This window comes from Pteropus vampyrus, unplaced genomic scaffold (assembly GCF_000151845.1).
Source record: "Pteropus vampyrus isolate Shadow unplaced genomic scaffold, Pvam_2.0 Scaffold55, whole genome shotgun sequence".
NCBI classification, from domain to species: domain Eukaryota; kingdom Metazoa; phylum Chordata; class Mammalia; order Chiroptera; family Pteropodidae; genus Pteropus; species Pteropus vampyrus.
The window spans coordinates 5,952,038-5,975,328 of record NW_011888836.1 but is presented as its reverse complement, the minus strand read 5'-3'; the positions used below and the strand labels follow the sequence as shown (position 1 = coordinate 5,975,328).

General features: G+C 32.8%; 1 protein-coding gene across 5 annotated transcripts in view; it reads left to right on the top strand.

The window, feature by feature from the left end:
• MIB1 (mindbomb E3 ubiquitin protein ligase 1) overlaps positions 1-23,291 on the top strand; it is a 114,924-nt gene that overhangs the window by 74,898 nt on the left and 16,735 nt on the right. For all 5 annotated transcript variants that reach the window (XM_023530819.1, XM_023530820.1, XM_023530821.1 and 2 more), the window contains 4 exons: positions 14,693-14,825; positions 17,543-17,629; positions 19,835-19,996; positions 22,025-22,206. In XM_023530819.1, the coding sequence (XP_023386587.1) occupies positions 14,693-14,825; positions 17,543-17,629; positions 19,835-19,996; positions 22,025-22,206 (564 nt within the window). The remainder of the gene's footprint in view (positions 1-14,692; positions 14,826-17,542; positions 17,630-19,834; positions 19,997-22,024; positions 22,207-23,291) is intronic.

The window sequence follows — 23,291 nt, the reverse complement described above, 5'->3', positions numbered from 1 at the left end:
AAGTAAAATTATTTTATTTGAAATCTGTAAGTCATCCACACATTTTTCATAAAGCTTGTTATAAACATCATTAACCATTATAGCTTTAAACAAGAGGAATTAACAGTAACAGATTATTCAGTTTAAAGCACAATCTGAATAATTTAAATAAGTTGAAATTAGTTGGCATGTGACTAATATTTATAAATGAAAACTTAGGCTGTTATAAATGAAAACATTGGCTGTCTTGTAGTAATCAATGCATAGCTACAGCTGGTTGAAGGGGACCAAATCCATTGAAGAGGCGATTTGGTTCCATTTTACCAGCTCTAGCAAAGCATTGCAATGCTGCTAGTTAGGGGTTCAAAACAGTTAAAATGCTTTTATATTTGTAAAGTTTTTTATGGGCCTTCTACAGAATGATAGAGATTCTTATATCAATACTTCAGTCATGGAATGTAAAATTTTTTATTTCAAAGGCACTTTTCCTACTATTTCATACACTAAAAGTGCAGAAGTCTTTACCCTTTAACATATTGTTAATACATTAAGGAATTATCAGTGTACATCTTAGTTTTTAACATTTTTACTTAATTTTTAAATGTAGATAATAACCCGTTTCAAAACCAACAACATTTAAAGGAACAAATAGACCTTAATGCATTTCAGAGTAATGTTTTCTGTTTATCTCTAGGCAGTAAACCAAGTTAAGCAAGCTCACAGGTGAAGGAAGAGTACACACCTTTCTACTGCCACTCCTTTTTTTTTTTCCTAAGTCTTATACTTAAGACTAAGAAAGTACCTCTGCCCTTTGGTTTATAAATAGATCGCATTTGTATTCAATGTATTGCTTGGACTTGTGTTGAAAGAACCTACCGTGCATGCCAGCTTATTTTTCTTTGTTTTTGCATATGCAGTGTTACTAATCATAGGTTAGTAATTTAACCCTTTGGAGGGTCTGTTTCCTTGACCGAATTCTCTGTACAGATTGCCTAGTTACTTCTCATTATTAGCTTAATAACAGAGTGACTTGTGGTTAGCTGCAATCCCTGAATTTGAGTATTAAAATCTGCCATTAAAACTCAGTACAGCAAATTTTTGTTATAATGTGATTTCAGTGTTACATTTCAATATTGGGAAGGGATTTCTTCTGGAACATGCTTGCTTAAAATAAGAGTTCGAGAAATTATAGTTTGCTATAAAGATGTAAATGCTCTCAGTGAAATATAAAGAGTAAAGAAATAGTTACTATTTTGAACTAAACCGGGAGAAGGTCAATACTAATTCAGGCAATAGTCAAATAATTCCCATATTAAGTATATTCTGCATCTTTTGGTTAGTAAATATCATCCTACTGGTGAAATTACTGTAACTATAATTTTTTCCATTATTTATTCTAGTGGAAGTGAAACAGGTGTTAACTTGCCTGGACTTAAGTGCTGAAGATAGCAGTAAAACCGCCTTCTATTTTTACTAGTTATATGGGAGCTGTTTAGCAGATCCAGTTGCTCAAGTGTGCTTTTGGATGGCAGTTCAGTTTCATATACTGGCCATATCGGGGCAAGGAGAGGCCATGGAAAAAAAAGTACAGCATTTGATAATGTCAGCATCTGTTATCCCTGTCAGAGAGACAGTTGAAATGTTTGAGTTACAACAGTGTCAGCAGATGCCCAGAGTTTAATATGTACTCAGTTAAAAATGAACAGCTGACCTAAGTGATGGATGTGACATTTTAGAGTGATTGAAAATACACTTAGTTATGTTAAGTTTAACTTGTAAGCACTAGAATCATTTTACTTTTTAAATGAATAACAGATACTATCATTTTATTTTCTTAGTATTATATATTATTAATATTAGAAACATGAGATTCTTGGTCACTGAGTGTTTAATTATTAAAAACTTTTATGCCTATAGAACAATGAATATAGTTATTCATTATAAAACATAGGTATAGTGATACCCTTTTATTGGTTTTATAGAGGATATACTTTTGAGGTGTATATTTTCAGTTTTTGGTATTTAGGGCATGTACAGTTAAACTTAAATGGAATATGAAACATTGCTATTTTGTTTGTGGATGATGAGAAAGAGGGACTATGATTAAGTGTTAGGCTTTGAACTGTTTTTTTTTTCTTTGAAAATATAGAATTTTAAAATCATGAGCTTTTTATAATTTCCAATAAATATACAATAAGTTATATGCTACCATATCTAATAGTCATTGTCTCATTTTTTTATAATCTGATGAAATGAAAATCACCTTTGACAATTAACTATTTAGTTGTCTTACTAAACAGAGAAAATTAACTATAGTTAACCTTATAGCCATTTCTATTCAACTTGTGACACAAAATTTTTAAAATATTATTATGCTTCTTACACATCTAAATATTCCAGTTGAAATAATACTTCTAGTAAGAAAGGATTAGAATATTAGCATTTCTTTTTTTTTAAGTCTATCACAATAGCTAAAATAGGTACTGCTTATAAATTGTTATTAAGAGCTTAATTATTTATAATTTTAATATACAAAATAAAATTTTTATAAAATGCAAAAAGTACATTGACATGTCTAATATACTGCAAATAGTGGGTCCATCATATTTATAAAAACTGAGTTTTAATTGTATAGTACCATTAAAACATGGTTGTTCTTGAATATAGTGTTTTCTTGAATATAGAGTTTTCATTTCGTGTGCCTCTTTTGAATAAAACAAATTCATGGATAATGTAGATCATTAATTTTTTAAAAAATTTGACAGTCTGTTACCAACATACCCTGTTGATTTACAGTTGTGGCTCAGAATTTTGTCATTTTCCTCATATAAATCTTATGTTTTAATTTATTCTAACTTGGCAGAAGGACCTGATAAACTTGATATGGACAAGAACCACTTTTTTCTTCTTTAGAATAGAATTTTACTTAAGAGGTAGTCTTTTAAAAATATGATTATGTCTATAGCGTTCAAAAAAGAAAACCTAAAACAACAAAACTTGCTTCAGAAATTCCTCTAATAATATTAAATTATAAATTTATCAAAATAATATGAATAACTTAAAATTCAAATACAAGCAGCTTTTGTTGTATCTTGTTTTTCTTAACAAATCAGTCAATCCTACTAATGTGATAAATTAAGATCAAATCGTGGAGACAGAAAATAGGTCACTCATACCTCTCAATTTTTCGAGTAATACTGTTTTTTTTTGGTATTTACATTTTAATCATGTGAGTACTTAATTTAAAAATGTAGAATGTGGCATGTTTTAAATATAAAAGATTTAAAAGGAGTTTCATGATAATTTTTAATCTACTTCAGTAGAGCTTTTTTCCTTCACAAAATAATAAATTTTAGTGACATTTAGTTTCCATCTTTAAGTAGTAGGTACATTTTTGTGATGCTATTTCCAAAGGTCATCTCTTTGATTCTAGGTTAATGTACCACATGAAGGTCATTCACACATAAAGAAGCAAGGGCTTCTTTAGCTGCAGTTTAGTTCCCTCTTGGCGGTTTATTGCCTACCAAAAATACATACTTCTTTACATTCCATAGCATTGTATGTTCATATGGGTACATAAAGAAGTATGTACTCTGAGTAGGTATTACTAAGTCGTTAACTGTAAAAACATGAAATGCTTTAATTTTCATTTGTTAGTAAAAGGTTTAGCTTACTAATGTAGAGCAATAGTAGATCATTTGCAGAGACTATCAAAAACTAAACTTCATAAAAAATTTACCTGAAGCATTGCATTAGTACCATTGTTGGTGGACATATACTTCTAAACACTGGCCAGTTATCTGTTGCACTTTGCCCTGGTTTGATTCTTTTTTTTTTTCAACAGATTCATAGAATTAGTGGAATTTTACAGACTATTTCAGAAATTGGTGAGATCAACCTAATGTTTCTTCATAGTCTTCAATGTGAATTTCTTCTTATTTTGTAGTTTGCTTCTAGATCCTACAAGTAGATAGTAGTTAATTTGGTACAGATTCTTTTAACCAGCGAGATAGCTTATGAAAACTTAACCATTTAGTACTTCTGATATTAACTCTGAAGTTGAAACGGTAAGGAGAAAAATCAGATCTTTTTAAAGTGGGAGTAAACTGAATTTTTAAAGATTATGAATTTTTTTTAAGGTCACAGATAAGAACTCATGATCACTTGAAATCTTTATCATTCCTTTGTCTTCATTAGTTACTTACCTGAATTTTACATTTTGGTGCTTTTCTTTGGGTTAAATATGAATTCCACTAGATGTATAAATATTTAATTTTGGTGAGTTTAGTTCTTTTGATTCTTTAACTTTTTTAATATAAAGTATAACTACCAGAACAGTTAACTTTTCCAAAGCCTTACTTAAAAGAACTGAAAAGTATTTAGCTTTTGTATTGGGTTTTAGCTTGATCATTTAGCATGAAAAGAAATTATAGTTGGTCAATTTCCTTTAATTTTTATGGTAGTAAATGGTTAATTTCAAAGAAACTGTAAGAAATTTTTAGATTTGGGAAAGGAGAAAAAAAAAGACGGGGAAAGTAGAATATCTGCAGCCTCTAGATAAAAAGCTAGTGCAGCTCGTAGAGAGCAAATCAGGATGTAGCAGGAGATGGCCCAGTACTACAGCAGTTTCAGCAGTGCAGCATTAGAATTTCACCATGCATATTCTAATTTATTTTTGTGGCCAACTAATAGTATTAAAAAGTATTTTGTGTCCTGCCAAGATTCTTGGTTGACTAAACCTTGAAATAGTTAATAGATTTTAAAAGATAGCATACTTTGGGATCAGAGTGTGATTTACTAGGGATGCAAAATCGTCATTTAATCTGAAACAATAAAGACTAAATCTTTAATAATGTAAATGACAGTAATGGTTTTGTACATTTTTGAGATCAAGAGTCATCTGCCATGATACTTGAACAACATTCCTTTTTACACTATATAAGCTCTCTACTTGAACTGTGAAATTAGGCTATGCCCAGATAGAAATTAATTTAACAATAAAAACATCAAGTCAATAGTAGGTAAGCATGCAGAAAGTCATAAGCATCCTTAAAAGTACAGGCCTCGTGGTATTCTGTTACCTGTAAGCTTAGAGTCATGCAGCATTTGCAGTAGGAAGAGAGATAATGACCTAGAGAGTCACATCAGCAGCAGCCATCTCATCTTGATTGTTCCTTCACTCTATCCGCTGATTCAGCATTTCTTTTCATAAGCTGATGAAGTAAGGGGGAAGTATCAGTGAACACAGAACCTCACCTTTTAAGATAAATTTGAAAAATAAATGAACAAACAAAAATAAATCAGCCATCTTTTCCTTCATTCCTTTACCCTTTAAAAAAAAAAAAACGACAGTAAAATTGGCCATTTGATATGGAATGTCGTATTACCAGTATTGCACAGATATGAGTACCTTGAATCAGCTGTACAGAAAGTTAAGCAACCAAGGAAGATTGCTACAATGTCCCAGAAAATGAACCTCGCTTATTTCTCAGATGAAATGCTTCAGAAGAGGGGAAAAAGTTGCAGAGCAAGTTAATTTTATAATCTAAAAGAGACAAAAAGCCAAAAAACCAAAACATATCTCACTCTCCCCCAAGTAACTGTAAACATTCACACTGTTTTCCTTTGCCCACCAGAATACATTGGGGTCTTCTGACTTCTCAGGAAATATTCTGCATCTTTCTTGCTGTGAGATATTTTTGGTTTTTAGTTTCCAGGATTAAATGGTTGATCTGTATTGAAGCTACCTTGTCATATCCAGAGGTCAAGTCTGCAAGCAAGGTCAGGACTTCCACATGGTCACTACAGAGGTTAACTTAAATCCTTCCCTCAGTGGCCACAGGCTAAACTGTTACAGCTTTATAGGCAGCTAAGCATTTGAAACATGCACTCCCAGGCAAACAGGCTCTCTTGTGCCTCTCTCTTCCCTGACCATATTTAGTCAACCATAGCAAAAAATAGTCTCTCAGCTGTCGATTGTCGATCTAAAAGCTGAGAAAGCTGCTATCTTGCTTTCTGCCTATTGATTGTTCATCCTGCGGTCCAAACACTGCTTTGCCATTTGTCCTACCCCCCTCCCCCCCCTTTTTTAAAGCACTGCCAAATAAAGCGGTCTCTCATGTTTCCACTTACATTTCCCAGATTTTCACTGAGCTTGCGCTGAGACTAGGAAAGCCTGATGCGGCTGTCACTATACTTAGAAGCACTGCAGAAAAAAAAGGAAAGAGGAAGAATATTACCCAGGCTAGTAGCAAGACAGTCTTTAGACAGATAGGAATAAGTAGAATATCTCTGCTGCCAAATTATATTTCATAACCTGATTTTTTTGTTGATTAAAAATATTATGGGTAACGATATTTTATATAGCTAAAGGCCTGAAGGGATTTTGTAGTGTTATCTTTAGAGCTAGTTGTTGCTATACATGATTTTTAAATTTAATGGATAATATTTGAATGGAAAATATGTAGAAATGGTAAGTAGAACCTGTATATTGAAGGTGGCATGAGATCATTAAGGAAGAGGAGAGTTGTGTGTAAATGAAATTTTGGAAAGGCTTCTTAAAACTTTTATTCAGTGTCAGTTTTAGTTAATTTTTTTGTAGTGCTTATGTGAAAAACAGTCTGGAATGCTTTCGAGCAATTGTGTACTTTTATATTGAAACTATATATACATGTGTAACTATTAAAAGGCATTTTATTATTAAATCCTGTTTTATTTTCAAACATGAAGTGGTTTTTGAATTGGCCTTTGGCATGATCATTTCACACTTTATTACAGACTAAAATAGTCATTAACTTGTCTATAACTTGGCACATAGTGTATGCCTCAGATGAAAAACACTTTTGCTCTAAATTGTAATAGCACATTCACAATAAATTTTAACATTGAAATTTATTTTTTTAACCAAGGAGAAGAAATACTATAGCATCAAATCCAACAGACCCATGGAGATAACATTTAAGATCTTAAAGACCTAAAAATGTCCAAGAGAAACCAACTATATTTTGTTCTTAATTCAAATATTTTCTCTTAAATATTGATTCAGTTAAGAATCCAGAAAAGCCATTGTCAGTTTTCTAAGTTCATTCTCTTACTGGGGAAGTTTTCCCTTGACATTGTTTTTGTCTTTAGCATTTAATACCATAGCAGTTTAATTATTTTGGATGGTCGTTTTACAACAGTAATATAAAGAATGCTTCTGTAGCTATTCAGCAATTTTAAAAAGCCAGCTTTCCTAGATAGTGAAATAATTTTACACATATTGAGAGAAGAACTCAGAGTATAAGATAGGTTAATTTTCAGTTTTATAAATTACCCCGTATTTGTTAACCATTTTGTAGCAATGAAAGTTTTTTTTTCCCTCTCTTATTTCCTAAGCAAACACTTATATACTATATTAAGTGCCAGGCACTCTTCTAAGTTTTTAAAAATTTTCATAACAACCCTTTGAGATAAGATTTGTGAGAAATTGAGGCATAAAAGTTAGGTAACCTGCTCAAGTCACTGGCCATTTAGTTTGCTAGTGCCGGAATTGAACTTAGATAGTTTGGCTTCAGACTCTGAGCTCTTTATCACTATTCTGTCATACGACTGCTCTGGTTTGTAATAATGAAATCAGGAAATTACCACTCTTTTGGGCTGGAGACTACACCAAAAATATGATATGTTGCTAATATCCTTGCCTTAGTATATTCAGAAAGATGATTATTCATTTGGTTGTTTGTTTATTTGTTCCATGCAACAAAACTTTGAGCTCCTTATACTGGGTATACAAAGGGAATGAAGATAAGTAAAATGGGGTTCCCTGCTTACAACAGAATAAGAAACAAGGACTGACTGGTCATTTAAGAGATAATTTTAGTTGTCTTTAAGGATGATCAAGTACTCACCTATACAACTCTTCTGCAGCCTGTATTGTCATTGCATATCTCTTTCATTTTGAACTAAATTCCACATTACCATATTCCTAGTTAATGAATTTAAGCTAAAATAATAGTTTATATCAAAAAAGGGTTTGTGGGGAAAAAAAAATAAAAGCATACCAGAAACAGAATTAATAAACATTTAAGTAATGCCTATTCACTGTAGGTTCATTCTACAGATAAATGAAAGAGAATAGAAACCATCCACATTCATTTATTAAAGTGATTACCATGGACTTTGGTATGTACCCGCTTAGACTTATTGTCTGCATCTATTCAGATAGGAGTGTGTATTAAACAAAAAATGTGTTCAGACTGTTACATGCAACTATACTTTTAGCATGCCCGAAAGAACTGCTTAGAATTGATCAACTTTCTTGATAAGCTCCTTAAAGGATTCTGGACTAACATGCTTTAACTGTGATCTGAGAGATTGTTCATTAACTTAGCAAACATTTATTGAATACCTAATAAATGCTATAGTAAGTACTATTCTATTGTCTTTTTACATTAAGTAATACTAATGTGTAATGTCTCTACAGTTCAGCTACTGTGGTTTGTTTGGGAAAATGTTGCCTGTTTGAAGACAGATTGCAGAGGATGGCAGGCCCTGAAAATGGACCCAGTGCTCTTTGACCATTACATACCAGAGCAGACAGCTGCTTGTCTCCTCTACTTCTCAGAATTTATTTGTTCACCATTCAGCGAGCATTTGAGTATTACCATGTGCCAGGGATTATGCTAGGCTCCACTATTAGTTGTTCTGGAACTTAATGCTTCTTTGGCACTATTCACAAATGCCTGCTTAACTGGTAGTAAGATCTTATCTTTAAACCATCCATGTCCTTAACCTCTTGGAAAACAACCAGATTGAAAAATAAAGAAGAGTGTTTGAGCATTAGGGAAACTATCTCAGTATCTTATATATTGTGCTCCATAGGTGAGAGCGTATTGGCTTAATAAAATTGTTTGACCCAGTACCACTCTTATCCCAGCAACTCTGTGGGCCTTCATGCTTACAGCATTAACACCAGTCTCCTCTTAATTAAAGTGCTTTGAGGAACAGCCATGCAACTAGATCTTCACTGTTATATTGTGAGGTTCTTACGATTGTCTACATCATAGAATGAAAGGAGACAAGCTGCTCAGAGCTGCTCTTGATGTGAGAGTGTTGGGGACCAGGGACTGTTCTATTTAGCCTTCCTTTAGCTCACCTTGCAGGCTGGGCCCAAAGATTGGCTCTTTTGTTGAAGCCGTATATTGTTTGTTTTTGTTTGTTTGATTTTTGTGGGGATGGGTAGGGGGAATGAATATTAATGGATTTCTAATTAAAGTGAGAAAATTATAGGTTTCTGTTAAAATTAATATATCCCAAATCACCAGTGTAGAAGAATTACAAATAATTTATGTAACTACTCCACCCTCAATGAAATGGAGCACAACTTTCTATTCCTTAAGTGTAGGCTACGCATAGTGACTTCCTTCCAAAGAGTATATGTATATTATAGTACTCTGTAGCATAGAAAGGGGGAAAAGAAGTAACTTTACAGTGAAGAAACCTGGCAGACACTACCTCAGCCAGCTGGTCAAGGTGAACATTAACAGCCGTAAGTCAAGTTGATAGTGGTCGCCCTTGATGTGATGTGATGAAATGACACTTTACTTTTGTGACCTTTCTCTCCAAAACTTAAAACCTTAGTGTAATCGTGAGAAAAACATCAAATATTCCATCCAAGGGACATTCTACAAAATACCTGATTAGTACTCCTCAACACTGTCAAAGTCATCAAAAACAAGGAAAGTATAAGAAACTGTCACAGTCAAAGGGAGTCTAAGGAGACAGGATAACTAAATGTAATGAGGTATTCTGGAGCAGAAAAAGAACAGTAAATAAAAAAGGAGAGGAAATCGGAATGAAGTATGGACTTTAGTTAATCATAGTTAATGTTGGTTCATTAATATAGCAATGTATCATACTAACATAAAATGTGACAGTAGGGGTAACTCTTTTTAATACTGTCTTCATAATTTCCTGTCACTAAAGTGGTTCTAAAATAAAAAGTTCATTTAAAAGCAACAACTACAAAAATTAACGTGCCTACTCTTGGCTAGTTGACAGTTGACTTTTGCAGTAATTTTGATTTGGGATTATCTGCAGTGTTTCTGCACAATTTATACCAGTTAATCAGGTGTTGATTTTGCTATAAATGAGTTATCAAGAAAATTCGAAGGTTAGTCTCATTCTTTTAAAAGTATATTAAGGTAAGAAAGCATATTTTAGAATTTTTGTGTCGACTGGTCTTATCTTTTAAAATTTTAGTTATTTAAAAGAAAGTCTTTTTTTGAATGCTGGTAATTTTGAATTTGTGAAAATTGAGAAATGGGCAGATTCCTGTGGAGGTGGTATAGAGAATAGATTTTGGAAGGGGGCTTTTATAAATGTTTAGAGGAAAAGTAGTGAAAGTCTGTCTAAAGAATACGGAGGTTCATGGGAAAGAATAATTTTAACTTTAAAAGAGAAAATCAGTAGGATAAATTGAAGGTGGGAGTAAGAAGGGAGGAAAAGTTCTTGAATAATTCCTAGGTTTCTGACTTTGGGTGGATAATTAATGGCAATGCGAGTAACCAAATCAAGAATATAGGAGAAACATTGTGAAGAAGAAAGGATAAAAGGAGCATTTGTACGATGTAGGTATAGGTCTATAATCTTAGAGTTGTCATAACACTATTATGTTGAAGAGTTTTAGAGTCTGAACTAAACATCATCTTGTTTAATTCTTACAGCAACCTTATACTATCTTATAGAGATTTATATGCAAGTTTTGGTATTAGGTATGAATCATGACCATTTGTTGTAGTTAGAGATATGAGATAGAGATGTTATGAGTAAGAATGTGTAGTTGGGGCTTCACAGTGCCAAGGTATGGACTTCAGCTTTATAGGTCCAGAAGTAATTAGACTTAAGATGATGATTATTAATTAACTTATAAGACATTGGTATATAAGTCGGAATGTCAATTGTTATTTACAGAAAGAAATATTATTGCAAAGTAGAGTATAGTACTCACACCAGCTATGAAAAGCTAAATTAAAATTAGAAATTGATTGGTGAGCAAGACGGTTGGATGAACTTAATAGACAGTGTCATCAACCTGTGATAAGTTCCATATAATAATGTACTGAAAACTGATTCTACTGATTTGCTGATATACTGAAAGCATTCTACTGATTGTATGAGAGGGCAGCTTAGAATTCTCAGTTGCTTGTCGGGACTTTCTCTGTGGATAATGCTGGCGATACACTGACAAATTCTTTTTCATATCCTCAAAGCTTTATAAAAACCATTTTTTCACTTTTTTTTTTAATCAATCATTATTTTCTAGAAAAAGACATAATTTTCATCTTTTTTTTATTGTTATTCTATCCCGGTGATTCTCTATTTTCTTTTAAAAATTGTAATTTTTATCCCAATTGGCCTTCTGGATCTTGCCTTCTACAGATCTCTTTTTCTCTATGTTATCTGTATGTTTTATTTACTTAATTAATTACTGTCTGATGTATTACCTCATTTACCAGTATGACACTGTTTCTATGGGAAATCAGAAATTACCATTTCTTTTTAAAATACCTTGCTAGTATTATAATTTGTTTAATCAGATTTAAATGAGGCATTGTATCAACTAATGCCAAATTTCAGTTTTTAAACTTTTTTATTAATCTCAGGATTATGAGAGGAACAAAGATATTTTCATATGATTATTCTATAGTGTAATTTACAACATTTTTTAACTGAATATATTTATTCTAAAATGAAAACTTGCTCCCTAAAAATGTGAATTTTGCATTTTAATATTAGGATTTAATTTACTTTGTAGAATATGAGCTAGAAGGGACTAGGATTGCTTTTGTCACTTCCAACAGCATCCTGAAATTACTGCCTTTTCTTTGTTCTGACAGTTAGGTTATACATTTTGTACAAGAGGAAAAGGTAAAAAGACATGAAGTAATGAGAGAGCAGAGGCAATAGGCTTTTAAGAATACAAATATATATATATATATGTTTAAATGCCTTAGGAACTTTCTGAGCCTTTGGCTCTGTCTGAGGGACCTCAGCTTTCCCTAACTTGTTCACTTATGAAATACAAGACCAGAAGAGCAAGTAAGTGATAGCTCCATCTCAGCAGACAGCTTATGCTCAGAGGGAGAATCACTCTTCTTTCTTCTTCCTTCCTTTGATCCTTTAGCAGTGTAATATGCAGCTGTACTTCTGAAACTGGAATGGGAGATGGTGGGAAACATGGTTCCATAAGAACCAACTTCTCAGGAATATCTCTGTTCAGTAAGGTGACTTAAAAAAGACTTGATGAAATTAGCATGAGTCACTTTATAATTTAAAACTTATTGTAACATTTATGTATCTTGGATATGAGGAGTAAAGTTGCAAATGAAAAGGATTTTATTATAGTAAGCTTAAATATTATCTTAGTATTTTAACTTAAAATTTTTTTGAGCAAACTAATATATATAAGTCAAATACTACTACAAAGCTTATAACGAAATAGAACTGTCTTCTGCTTTATCTCTCTTCATCTCTCTTCCCCTGACCCCCCCACCAAATAACTTAAAATTTACCCTGCAGTTTCTTAGTTTATCAATTGTAGACATTATCAACTGATTTCATGGCATGGAAGATGAAGGTTTAAAACTGAACATCTTCTGTTAGCACCATTTCTCTCAACATAGTTATATCACAATTTTTCTTTAAATTGATAACATGTATTTACATTATTTAATTTATTTTAAATTCTTTAATGTCACCACATATTTGACCCCTTTTACCCCACCTACCTCCCTCCTCCCACCTCCCTCCCTACCCTCCAGAAACCACATTATTTTTAATGATTACATTTTATTTTTAATAAAACTTTTTTCATATGATTTAATACCTGCATCTTCAAAACTCTCCAAGAATCGTAAAACTCCTATAAATTCTTGCCATACGTCAGTTTATCACATGGTCAAATGTGTAGAGTAGTAGATAATGTATGGCATTCACATCATGATAATGTTGTGCCAGTACTTTTCCCCATTAAGAATGTGAGTCAAAGTTTACATAATATCTGGTATTTGGTTTTAATCCACTGAACCAGGAGGATTAGAATCTTTATAATTACTGAAAATGAACTAAAGCAGGAAACCTTAGCCTTGTATGAAGTCCATGAATGTGATTTAGGGGTGTGTAGACTCTCAAAATTGTAGGTTAAGATTTTTACCTGCACTTCTTTGAGGGAGAGTCCGTAGCTTTTATAGATTTCCAAAAAAGTCTGTCACCCCTAAACAGTGACTGTAACTTCAATAACCACCACCGAAGGATGTCTTTAAGCTGTGATTCTCAATATACTTTGGGTCATATAAACCTGTTTAAAATTCTGATAAAAGCTATAAACTTCCAAATTTGGGTACAATTTTAGAGATTCTTGGATTATCCAAAGCCTATTCTCAGACTTCTTGGACTTCCTATGTGGGATTCATAGGTTTCTGCCGTTAAGGAAACATGTTCTGGGCCTTGTTAGACCTTACTCTCATTATTTTAGAGACTTAGAGTTTCATTTACACACATTCTTATTCTGTATCTTCAGGCTATTTATTTACATAACATTTCTCTTTGAAATTTTTATGTCATGTATATCACCTTAGGAAAAGCTATTTCAGTATGTATCTATTATTTTTTTCCCTTTTATACTCTATTGGAACAATTTTAAAAGCTTTTGTTTTCTGTGTTTACTTTTTTTTTTTCAGATGTGGGGGAAGATTCAGTGTCATGTATATATGTGTATATATAGATCTAAAACATTCAATAGATATGTGTGTGTGTGTGTGTGTGTGTATGAAAAATCAGTGATTAGTGCTGTTTGTGCCAAGTCCAGCAGTCCTTAAAGGAACAGTTATCCTTACAGGTGCAGTTATCTTAGGTCGTAGCCAAAAACAAAAACAAAAACAAACAAAAAAACAATTAGTGGGTAAATGTGTTAAGATTTTTTTCTAAATTATGTTATAAATTTTCCACATAAAACATTTCTGTTAAGAGAAATTACTGATATATGGCAAGAAAAGTTTTGGGGTGGGCTAGCTTTTTCTTTAAGAAGCTGTGATTTCTTGATTATTAGTTCTTCTGCTTTTTTATGGTTTACTCTTTGGTGCTCTTGTGGATAACTTTGTTTTGGAAATACTTTGTTACTGACTCTTAAATTTTAAATATTAGATTATAATGCCCTTTTTGTATGCTTTGATATCAACTGGATTTAGCACTCCTAAATGATATATATCACATTTTTAACTCTGCAGAGTTCCTGATAATCTGCCAGCTACATAAAACTTGTCTTAATTATCACTATTTTTTCTGCTTTGGTGGTGTTGTGTGCTTGTTCCTTATTAACTCTTTCATTAATATATAGTATTCAAATTGACCCTAAGAGATTCCACAGAGCCAAAATTATGTCCTTATTAGGGTATATTTCTTAACCCTTTGGTTTTTTCCCCCTCATAATGTTTCCCGTTTGTAGCACTCCCATTCTATTTTGATTCTATTCTCCAGTTAGTGATAGTTTGTTTGCCTCTTAAAATATCAAAAAGCTGTACATTGGAGATTTGTTCATCTCTAAATGTAATTTCCTTTAAAGAGGAATATTTTTATTTAATTTCAAGTGTTTTTTAATATATTTTCCCAAAGAAAATATTTTATTAAGTATTAAATTATGTAAATGTCAAAATAACATAAATTTTGCTTTCAGTGCTATGCGTGTTTTACTATCTAAATTACCAAGACCATGGATTGTGGATGAGAAGAAAGATGATGGTTATACTGCCTTGCATCTGGCTGCCCTTAATAATCATGTGGAAGTAGCTGAACTGTTGGTACATCAGGTAGGAAAAGCAGTTCAACAATTTTTAACAATTTTGGACCATTCCATCCATTTTTTTAATACTTAATCAACTACCTATTAGTTTGTTACAGTAAAATCCTATGATGATGTAAATTCAGATACAGTGCATGTTCAGTCTCCTGCCTAACATCGGTTCTTAAATGGAGGGAAGTTTGTGTGTTTGTGTGTATGTGCACGTTTGTATTTGTGTGTGTGTCCCTCAGTTCCCAGTATTCCTTCTGCACAGTCTTCCTGGATTGGTCCAATGAAATGAGCATCACCTAAAAGATCTCCCAGAATAGCTGCCATAGAACCAAGAACCATCTTAAGCTGGTGTGGCCAGCTGCCATCATGTAACACCAGTCTGCAGCCAGGATATGGGGATTCAGTTCAGGACTACTGCTAGACCCCTGAGATCTGTGGCTGAATAGCAGCACAGGCTCACCTTAGTCATTTTATTCATCTCAGAAATAAGATGACTTTACTTTTTATAACTTTGAATTTTTCGGGATCCTGTTAATTGCAGTTTTATGGTGTTTTAGTATATTTAGAAAAATTTTTAAATGTTTCAATCAAGTATATGTCATATAGAAGCACTGAAGTTGCCAAAAAATTATCTGTAATCCCTGATTTAAGGAATTTACAGTAGAGTTAAGAAGATGAATGAAACAGCAGAAAAATTTAGTAGTTAATACATTATGTGAAATTAAGTCCCAGAGCATAAGGTAGACCTTCCATAAATTACAGATGTTTAAAGAAATAGTTCAAAAGTTAAATTACCTTTACTGTGCCATTTTAAATCTTTCTTATTAAAATTAATTTTCTTAGTAGAGAATTATTTGTGATAAAATCTTTTGTATCTAAAATCCAATAGATAGACCTTAAGCCAATGCCATACTGTCTTGATTATTGTTGCTTTATAGTAAGTCTTCAAATCAGATAGAGTAAATCTTCCTCCAGTTTTGTTATTCTTTCTTAGAATTGCTTTAATAGTCTAGATCTTTTGATTATCTGTATGTATATTACAAATAGAATATTAGTTTCTATTAAAAAGTCTTTTGAGAATTTGATTGCTCTTGTACATATTAGATTCATCTTTAAGCAATTTTCTGATATTATAAATTGTATTTATAATCTCAGTTTCTAATTGTATATTGTTAGTGTACAGAAGAAATACGATTTCTTTTTCGTATGTTGACCATATATCCTGTGACATTGCTTAAATTACCATTGATCATGAGGGAAACAGAAATTACAATCACAGTGAGATATTACTAATCACCAACTATGGTGACTAAAATTTTAAAGACCAGAAAAACCAAGTGTTGATTAGGATGTGGCACAGTTTGAATACACCAACATTGCTAGTGTTTTTCTAAGAAGCCATTTTGGAAAACAATTTGGCATTTTCGTATAAACATGTATTGACTATAAAACCCAGCAATCCCACTTTTAGATATGTACTGAAGATAACTGAGTACACATTTCCCTGCAAATACTCATACTAAATGTTTGTAGCAGCTTTATTCACAATAGCCCCAAACTGGAAGCAAACCAAATGTTCATCAACTAGTGCCTGGATAAACAAATTATGGTACATCCATACAGTGAATACTGTGGAAAATCTAAATGATGGAAAAGTTTGGGAAACTTAAAAAGGAAGTCCCTCACTTTCTGCATTTATATGAGAATAGACATGATAAGAAAACAAGCCGAGATTAGATACCTCATGACCTCACTCAAAGAAACAAGAACAAACCAGAAACTCCCATCTTCTGGAATTATGTTGTAGCATCACTGGAGTTTCAGCTCGTCCTGATGCTCCAAGCAAAGGCACAGTTTGGTTATCAGGGTTGTAATCAGAGGGCGTGAATGGTTCTAAGACATAAACAGAATGGTAAATTTATCTTTTGAATTTGTAGCCCTTTTCTTAATTTCATTGTTGTTTTTATTATGCCAGACATTGTACTAGGCAGTTTTACATGTTACTTTTTATGTCCAGATTGACCCTGTGAAAGAGGTTGTGCTATTATTACCATTTCAGAGCTGAGGAAATAGGCATGAAATGGTTAAGTTCTCAAAACTCATGTGACAGCACTTGAACCTAGGTCCCCTGATGTCAAGTTTAGTGGTCTTGCTTCTCATTGCCTTTCCTTGGCTTCAGCTGTTCTCATATAGTTCTTTAGCTATCCCAGGACCCTAGTGGAATTTTCTGCTTTCTTTTAATAAGTATTTTTATGTACTAATTAAGCACTGTCTTCTCACCTTCAAGCACAGTTCCTTTTCACTGAAGGAGGAAGAGCCCAGTTATGCAGCAAGTAGTCATTGAAGTAAATCTAAATCCAGTATGAAGGCTCATTAATATAACTTTTCAGGAAATATTTACATTTAAGATGAGCTGATTGTCTTCATTGCTCTATAATGGAGATAGAAATGGAGTTCTTTGACTCTGTAGTGTACTCTGTCCTTTAACTGTTCTTAGATGAAGTCACCATAATAAAATTAATTTTAAACTACTGTTTTACTTCAGAAAGTTTGCTGCCTCTATTCTTCCTATATTACCCACAACTGTTACCATGTGAAAACAGTGTCCCAGCAGCTAGAGAAGAGGAAAGTGATCAATCGTATCTAGTGTTTACTCTTCACAAAGAGTTAAAGCAGTTATAGTGTTTTTCACATTTGTCAGATTTTAACTATGTAAACTTTGTTCTTCTTCAGGGTAATGCAAACCTGGATATTCAGAATGTGAACCAACAAACGGCCCTACATCTTGCTGTTGAACGACAGCACACCCAGATTGTGAGGGTAAAGTGTTTACTAACATGAATCTTAGTTTACATTTGTATTTTAACCAGAAAGATTTCTAGAATGTTTTGAAAATTCAAATAATGCATTGTTAGATTTCTTAAAAGGCATAGTTGGATGTAAAAGTTATGATTTTAGGCTAATATTTCATATCAGTTTAATTTATAATAGGGAATATCTTAAAACTCAGATATTCAAAGTCTCATTATAATTTTGTTGCCAGATTTGTGAATTCCTAGAATATTAAATCAGAGAATTTCAGAGTAACATACAAATTAGTTTTTAAATAAATTTATTTATTTATTTTAATTAGTTTCAAGTATACAGTACATTGGTTAGACATCTATATAGTTCATAAAACAATCCCCCCAATTGCTCCCTCTCTCGCTTGGCCCTCCACCAAGCCAGCATATTAATGCTAATTGCATTCCCTATGCCATGCCCCCATCCCTGTGACCGTCTATCAACCACTGATTTGTACTTCTTTAACCCTTCACCCCATTCTTCCATCCCCCCCAACCCCCTCGTCTGTCCGTCACCAAATTGTCCACTATAGTCGTGAGTCTCTTTTTGATTAGTTTGTTCTTTTTGTTCCTTAGATTTTGCATATAAGTAAAATCATATGTATTTATCTTTCTCTGTCTGACTTATTTTACTCAGCATAATAACCTCTAGGTCCATCCATGTCATTGCAAATGGTAGGATTTCATTTTTTTAGTGGCTGAGTAATATTCCATTGTATATATGAACCATAATTTCTTTATCCAGTTGTCTGTTGATGGGCATTTAGGTTGCTTCTGTGTCTTGGCTATTGTGAATTGTCCTGCCATGAATATTGGGGTGCATAGATCTTTACAAATTATTGTTTTGGTTTTCTTTGGATAAATACCCAGAAGTGCAGTCGTTAGGTCAAAGGGTATATCCATTTTTAATTTTTTGAGAAACCTCTATACTGTTTTCCATAGTGGCTGTACCACTTTGCAATCCCACCAACAATGTATGAGGGTTTCCCTTTTCTCCGCATTCTCGTCAACACTTGTTGTTTTTTATAAACTAGTTTTTTAAAAGTACATTTCCTCTTTATTTATATAATTGAGACTGCACTATAATTAAAAGCTTTGGCTAGACTTTTGCTGCACAGATTCCAAAATACAAATATATTCTTTTATTTTGCTAATCTGGTGATTCTGGGCAAAATTTTTGAAAGATGATCTGTTTAAAATGTTTTGGTAGGACAATGATTCTTAAAGTTGGAGGCTGAATCACCAGCGTCAGCATCACTTGGGACCTTAATCAAAAAGTGAATTCTTGAGCTCCACATCAGCCCAACCAAATCAGAATCTCCAGGGGTGGGAACTAACAATCTGTGGTTTAACAAGCCCTCTAGGAAATTCTGATGCACATTCAAATTTGGGAAACATTGCGTTAGAGTGACATTCTATATAACCTTTGGGAACAAAGTAAAAACAGACAAACAAACTAAAATGGTGTCGTTTGCTAAGACAGGTAAGATCATATGCTTGAGACTGGTTTCTGTGTATGGCGTTTTCTAAAACTGATAGCATTTGTAGAAAAGATTAGGAAAATTGTTAAAGTACCATAAGCAAAGTTTTAAATAAAGTTATATTTACTGCTTAAAATATCTATCGAAATATATCAGTTATGCATTTTATGGGAAAGATTATAGTTTAGCAAACATTTCTCATTTATTGTTAAAGTTCCTCGCTAAAAACTCTTCATTTATCTATGATATTTAGACTTTCCTTATGACCATACATCTGGAGAAAATTGACCAAAGAGAATGGAATAAAAAATAACTTCTGCTTGTTTGTTTAAATAATGGAAATTTTTGAACTCCATTGTTTGGTCCTATTGAAAGTACTTAAAATGTCCTACCTCATGTATCTGAAATTAAAAGGAAAAAAAAAATGTCCTAAATTTCCCACAGCTATCTTGATCTGAGAATGGGTGAATTAAACAACTTATTGGTCCTCATTTCATTCTGTCTTCTTTGATTCAATATATTTGAATAACCAGATGTCATCACTATTGTAAGGAGCCACAGGGGCATAGAATAGTAGCAATCAAATATATACAAATTATTAGCTTCAGGCAGGTGGAACACTCTTTCACTGTTACTTTAGATATGTTGTAATTTCTTGTGGGCAGGGATACTTTAGCAAAATGAGATGTCTTTCTCTCTAGCTTTTGGTCCGTGCTGGTGCCAAATTAGATATCCAGGATAAGGATGGAGATACTCCTTTACATGAAGCTCTGAGGCATCACACCTTGTCTCAGCTACGCCAGCTCCAAGATATGCAAGATGTAGGGAAGGTTGATGCTGCCTGGGAGCCATCCAAAAACACAGTGAGTAAAGATAATCTTTAATTCAGTGGGAGTGGAAGTCATTTACCTAATGACTACTGTTATTGAACATCATTTTATGCAAGATCTTATGTTTATGACTGATTTAACCTGCATCTGATAAAAATATTTTATCAGAGCTACATATGTAGAAATTGAACTTATGAACTAAGTACTAGTCAATACTAACTAAATTGCTTCACATTCTTACCAAAAGTTCCTTGGTTCTTCCTTTTTAACTTTAGCCATTCAAATAGTATAGCTGTATTGTGGTATTATGTGGTTTTAATTTGCATTTCCATAATGACCGCTAATATTGAACATCTTTTCATTTGCTTATTTGCCACCTACATATACTTGATGAATGTCTATTCATAGCTTTTGTTAATTATTTTGTTGAGCTGTTTTCTTACTATTGTGTTTTGAGAGTTTTTCATATAATCTGACTATAAGTTCTTTATTAGTAGTTGATATGCACATATTTTTCTCCCCGTCTTTGGCTTGTCTTTTTATTCTTTTAACAGTATTTTTAGAAGAGCCGAAGTTCTTAAATTTGTTCAAGTCTGTTTTATCAGTTTTTCTTTCATTGTTTCTGCTTTTTGTATCCTACCTGAGAAATTTTTGCCAAACCCAAGGTCAATAAAGTTTTCTCCTGTTTTGTACCTAGAAGTTTATAAAGTTTTAGTTGTTAAATTTAGGTCTATGATTCATTTTGAGAGAGAGAGAGAGAGGCAGAGAGAGAGAGAGAATGAGAGTGTGTGTGTGTGTGTGTGTGTGTGTGTGTGTGTGTGTGTGTGTTATGAGATATGGATCAAAGTTCATATTTTTTGCTTGTGGATATTGTTATTCTAGCACAATTTGTTGAAAAGACTGTATTTTCTTACTGAATCACCTGTTCTATCTTTATCCAATATCAATTAACTACATATATGAATTCTTTCTGGATCCTATATTTTGTTCTATTGACCTATGTCTTTAGCTGTTGATCTATATCTTTAGCTACGTGTTGCCAACCCACTGTTTTCTTTACTGTAGCTTAATAATAAATATTGAAATCAAGTAGTGTAAGTTCTCCAACTTTCTTCTTCTTTTCCAAAGGTGTTTATTCTAAGTTTTTCACCTTTCTATATGAATTTTAGAATCATTTTTTAGAACGTAAAGGGGTTCTGAGACCAAAGTGATTGAGAATTGCTGCCTTTCTATATGACCGTGGGTAAATCTCTTAACTCCTATGTGCATCATTTTTCTCATTTTAAAATAAGGGAGGAGAAGGGAGTAACTACCTCCATAAGGTAGTAAAGATTAAATGAGTTAGTTCGTGGAAAGTGCTTAAAGTAGTTCTTGGTCCATTGTAGACACTCCATAAATGTTAACAGTTATTATGGCTTTTTTCAGATAAGATGTTTGAATCAATAGCTGAGATGATATCAGAACTTACTTGTCTTATTCTCTATTTCTTGGCTCAATTCCTAGGTACTGGTTTTTTTCTCACTTGTCTTATCCTTTGTTGTTTGAAGTTGGTTGCTGACAGCTCCAGAGCCAAATAGAGTAGAAAAGAAAGTACTGTTTCCTCAATATCACAAATCAGAAGCCCCGTTCTTGAGTTTTATTGGCCTTAATTGACCTGATTTGGATTATGTGTCATTCCTGAACTAATCACACAGGTCGATATCTGACTGGTTTGAGCCATCTGTGGTCCTAAAACTAGAGATTGAGTCAGTTCTCTGACTTTATGCCTGAGAAAATTGGGGCTAGGAGGGAAGGGGAAATGGATACAAGGACTATAATTCCTAAGTGTCCACCATAACTAAATAAGTTCTTCCAGACATGTATTTTTACATATTAATACAATACATACATACGTGTGTGTGTGTGTGTGTGTGTGTATCTATCTATCTATCTCTATCTATCTATCTATCTATCTATCTATCTATCTATCTATCTATCTATCTATCTATCTATCTATCTGGTGGTAAGAATTGAAAACAGATTCCTAAAGAGAAAATAATGATTCTTTTCATTTGATTTCAGTTAATAATGGGCCTTGGTACCCAGGGGGCAGAGAAGAAGAGTGCAGCTTCTATTGCCTGTTTCTTGGCTGCTAATGGTGCTGACCTTAGCATTCGAAATAAGAAGGGTCAGTCACCACTTGATCTTTGTCCTGATCCAAGTCTCTGCAAAGCACTGGCAAAGTGTCATAAAGAAAAAGTCAGGTTTGTATTATTTATTATCATAAAAATTAATATTTTATACATAAAGTATCATGTGGTTTCATAGGTTTCATAATGGAAGACTTGATTACTTGAAAATGTCTTTATCTTTACTCTTCCTCTATCTCTGTGTTGACCTTTTCTTCCTTAAAAATTTACCTAAGACTCAGTGTCTCTTATTTCATGTCGTATTCTCTACATTATTAAATATGATGCTTTATGGGTAATAAGTTCTAAGAAACTTTTCTAAACTAGTCTGATCTTCTAATACTCCTAAATGTTAAAAGGAATTTATAAGAAAAGGTCTCACTAGTGAAATTGCTGTGATTAATGTTATATGTACTTAAAATTTAATAGACTTTTTCAAAGAAAGGCAGTTTACTCACTCACCAACAGGGTATATATCACACATATTCTGTAATAATTCTAGCACCCTGCACAGTGCTTGATTTTGACATTCAATAAGTATCAATGAAGGATTGAAAGTATGAACAAATGAATGAAACAATTCCTGATGGAGTTTTCTCTGATGATGTCCATTTCACACTTGTTTTCTTTTCTAAAAGTAAAATATGTCAGTGATTTTAATTATTTATGATATAACTAAATTTCTTCTGAGATACTATAGACATACAAAAAGGTACAATCTCATTAGTTTTTCATCCAAATGGTGCTGTACAACTATAACTGCCCTGGTTCTTGTCATTAAACATCTCAGTAGTTATCCTTTGACCTTTGTACTCTCTTGCCTCTCATAATTTATGTGTAGCGATGAAATGACATCTCTGTGGAATCTATGCTTAGAGCTTTCTTCTAGGGAAATCAATATAATGAGATATATACATTTTTTAAGTGTGTCATTAAGGAACATTACTTTTTGTAATAAATTCTATTACAAAAAGACAGTGCACCTAAAATAGATACAAGGTACTATAAGTACTGCAGTAATAACTTTAACACTGGGTCAAAGATGAAATTATGTGTGTGTGGTGTGTGCGTGCTTGTGTGTATGTGCGCATGTTTGTAAGTTTCTGAAGATTGTAGTAAAAACAGGGTATGCCTTTTCTATAGCTGTAGTTGGTCATATA